Source organism: Piliocolobus tephrosceles, chromosome 2, assembly GCF_002776525.5.
Source record: "Piliocolobus tephrosceles isolate RC106 chromosome 2, ASM277652v3, whole genome shotgun sequence".
Taxonomy (NCBI): Eukaryota; Metazoa; Chordata; class Mammalia; order Primates; family Cercopithecidae; genus Piliocolobus; species Piliocolobus tephrosceles.
In genome coordinates this window covers 44893783-44896896 of record NC_045435.1, presented here as the reverse complement: position 1 = coordinate 44896896, position 3114 = coordinate 44893783, and the positions used below count along the sequence as shown (strand labels likewise).

General features: G+C 47.4%; 1 protein-coding gene across 1 annotated transcript in view; it reads left to right on the top strand.

The window, feature by feature from the left end:
* Nucleotides 1-3114, top strand: part of KIAA1257 (KIAA1257 ortholog) — an 83554-nt gene that overhangs the window by 26883 nt on the left and 53557 nt on the right. Inside the window, exon 8 of the mRNA XM_023215782.2 lies at nt 1222-1368. Coding sequence (XP_023071550.1) covers nt 1222-1368 — 147 coding nt within the window. The remainder of the gene's footprint in view (nt 1-1221; nt 1369-3114) is intronic.

The window sequence follows — 3114 nt, the reverse complement described above, 5'->3', positions numbered from 1 at the left end:
TGGCCGGGTGCGGTGGCTCAAGCCTGTAATCCCAGCACTTTGGGAGGCCGAGACGGGCGGATCACGAGGTCAGGAGATCGAGACCATCCTGGCTAACACGGTGAAACCCCGTCTCTACTAAAAAATACAAAAAAAAAAAACTAGCCTGGCGAGGTAGCGGTCGCCTGTGGTCCCAGCTACTCGGGAGGCTGAGACAGGAGAATGGCGGGAACCCGGGAGGCGGAGCTTGCAGTGAGCTGAGATCCTGCCACTGCACTCCAGCCCAGGCGACAGAGCGAGACTCGTCAAAGGAAAGGAAAGGGGAGGAGAGGAGAGGGGAGGGGAGGAGAGGAGAGGGGAGGGGAGGAGAGGAGAGGGGAGGGGAGGGGAGGGGAGGAGAGGAGAGGGAAGAAGGGAAGGGGAGGGGAGGAGAGGAGAGGAGAAAAGAAAGAAATCCTTCTTCATCCAGATGTCAGTATAGTCTCCTAGATACTCTTTCTGATGATTTTGAAGTTTTTGTTTTATACTCTTAGTCTGTAATTCATTTTGTATACGCCATGAAATAATTCAGTAACTTAATTTGCTCCCATATGGATAGTCAATATAACTTACCCACTGATTTGAAATGCCACTTCTGGCATCTGTTGGGTTCCCCTTTGTGTTTGGGTCTGTTCCTGGGCTTTCTCGTCTGTCCCATTAGTCTTGATGACCATAGATTTATATGTGTTCTCATCTCCTTTTCCTTCGGTCTGAGCTTGGCACTGAGCTGAATGTTTTATGTAGCGTTGCTAATTTCCTCTTTTCAGTGCCCTAGAAGGCAGGTGCTGTTGCCCTCATATAACAGGTGAGGTTACTGAGGCTCAGACTGTGGGCTTTTAAGAGCAGGGTCTCTTAAAAAAGCCCACCCTCCACCTTGTGCTGAGATTCAGAGCTGACTGGAGGGAGCCTTGAGTGTGTTATGGCATCATTGTCATGGTGACTTTAGTCCTCTTCTGCCTGTGTTCTCAGTTAGCAGAGGCGGGGAATGAGAGACCCTTACCTTATTACTACATATAACTGGCAACGGGCCTGCCATCTATATTTAGCCACCACTTCTGGTTGCTGGGAAGAGGCAGTCACACAACCCCTGCCTTCTAGGAGCTTCCGGAACCTTCCCAAATCTCTGTAGCATGTTCAGGTCCACATGTGGCAGCTCAGATACAGTCTCCTCTTAATGCTTATCTCCTTTATTTGATTTCACAGTTAAAGGAAAAGATTCAGAGGGAAGAAAGAAAATCCAGAGGAGACATAAGAAGTCCCCTGCAGAAGAAGAGGCACACCCCACGCTGACAGGCCTAAGGAAGCAGAGCGCTTTCTCCATCCAACTGGCCGTCATGCCGCTCCTTGCCGGTACCCACTCCTTGCCCTGTTCCCAGCAGCTCCAGCTTGCCAGAATGGCCATAAGCGGATGCTCCTAATGACAGCCCTGCTGTGTGCCACCTCATTTCATCCTCACAGCCACCTCAGGAAACTCAGGGGAATTGGCTCCATAGTACAGGGGGAAACGAAGACCCAGAGAGGGTAGCTACATTGCCTGAGATCACATAGCTAGGAAATGTGAAGTCTGGACTTGAACCCAGCTCTATTTGATTCCAAACTCCAAGGAAGCCTATGGGAATATTAAATGTCATCATTGTGTTTGCTAAGAAGATGCTGCTTTTAATAAATGCTTTCCTACAGATTTTTACAAAAACATCTAGTAAAAGGAATGAGGAAAGGGAACCCTGACTGAGCCCCTCTGGGTGCAGGCACCTCCCGTATGACACATCACTTCTCAGACCAAATTCTGAGCCACTCAGCCAACCTGTGGTGTGGTGGTGGCTGTGCTGGTTACCATTGTTACCATTTTTTTCAGTGAGGAAAAGAACTCAAAGAGGTTAAGTAACTTTCCTAAGGCCGCACAGCTCAGTGGCCAAACAGGGATTTAATTCTTTTGCTTTATAAGATCTACCACAATTTGTGAACTAGATTTTATACATATTGGCAAATCTTAACTAAATATTATATCAATATGTTTTGATGATGGAAATCTCAGCATATATTTTGGTAAAATTATATTGCTTTGTTCCAAGAAAGAGTAATATGGGGTGAGCTCCCCCTCTTTTTTTTCTTTTTAGAGAAAATTCAGAGTTTGTTCATTTTTTTGGCCATCACGTGTCTTGTGCGCCCTCTCCTGGCTACTCTGCAGAAGCGCGTGCGTTGGTCTTTTCTGAACTGGGACCAGTGTTCATAGAGGAGGGGGCAAAACCCCCGTAAGTCAGAGCCGCCAGAGCCGCCAGTTCACTTCCACAGGTGCCAGTCATCATCCTCCTCACGCGTTTTTGGGTTGGTGTCAATTCATTGTGAGAAAGTGCTATTAACTTTTCAGTTTGCACTTTTTTTTTTTTTTTTTTTGGTGATAGGGTCTTGCTCTCTCACCCAGGCTGGAGTGTAAGTGACACAATCATAGCTCACTCCAGCCTGAAGCAAGCCTCCTGCCTCTGCCGCCCGCTTAGCTGAGACTACAGGTGCACACTACCACACCTGGCTATTATTATTATTATTATTTTGTATTTTCTGTAGAGACAAGGTCTTGCTATGTTGTCCAGGCTGGTCTCAAACTCCTGGACACAAGTAACCCTTCTGCCTTAGGCTCTCAACGTTCTAGAATTACAGGTGTGAGCTGCCGCACGTGGCAGTTTGCAGTTTTAAATGACTTTTTGAAAATCATACTTCACCTACAGCTAGTCCTTCTTGACCACCTTCACTTTCTCCTAGCATCAGAACCTTCTTGAGAAGCAACAGTGCCAGAGAGTAAACTTACAGAGCGTCTTCCCCCGCCCCATTCTCCAGCCTGACACTCCAGCATACCTGTTGCACACAGTGACTTTGAGCGAACGCCTTTGCTAGCTGCTTCCTCCGTCCTAGAGTCCCAAGGAGGAACCCATGATCCTCCTAGGGGAGTGTACCATGGGACCTGCCCCACTTTGGATTTTACTGTGAGAGGAAAGAGAAGTTCAACTGTCTTGGCCTGCCTGGTGTGACTGTTTCCAGCAGAATGAAGCCAGGACATGGTCCCCTCTCTCTCTCTTTTTTTTTTTTTTTTTTTTTTTTTTT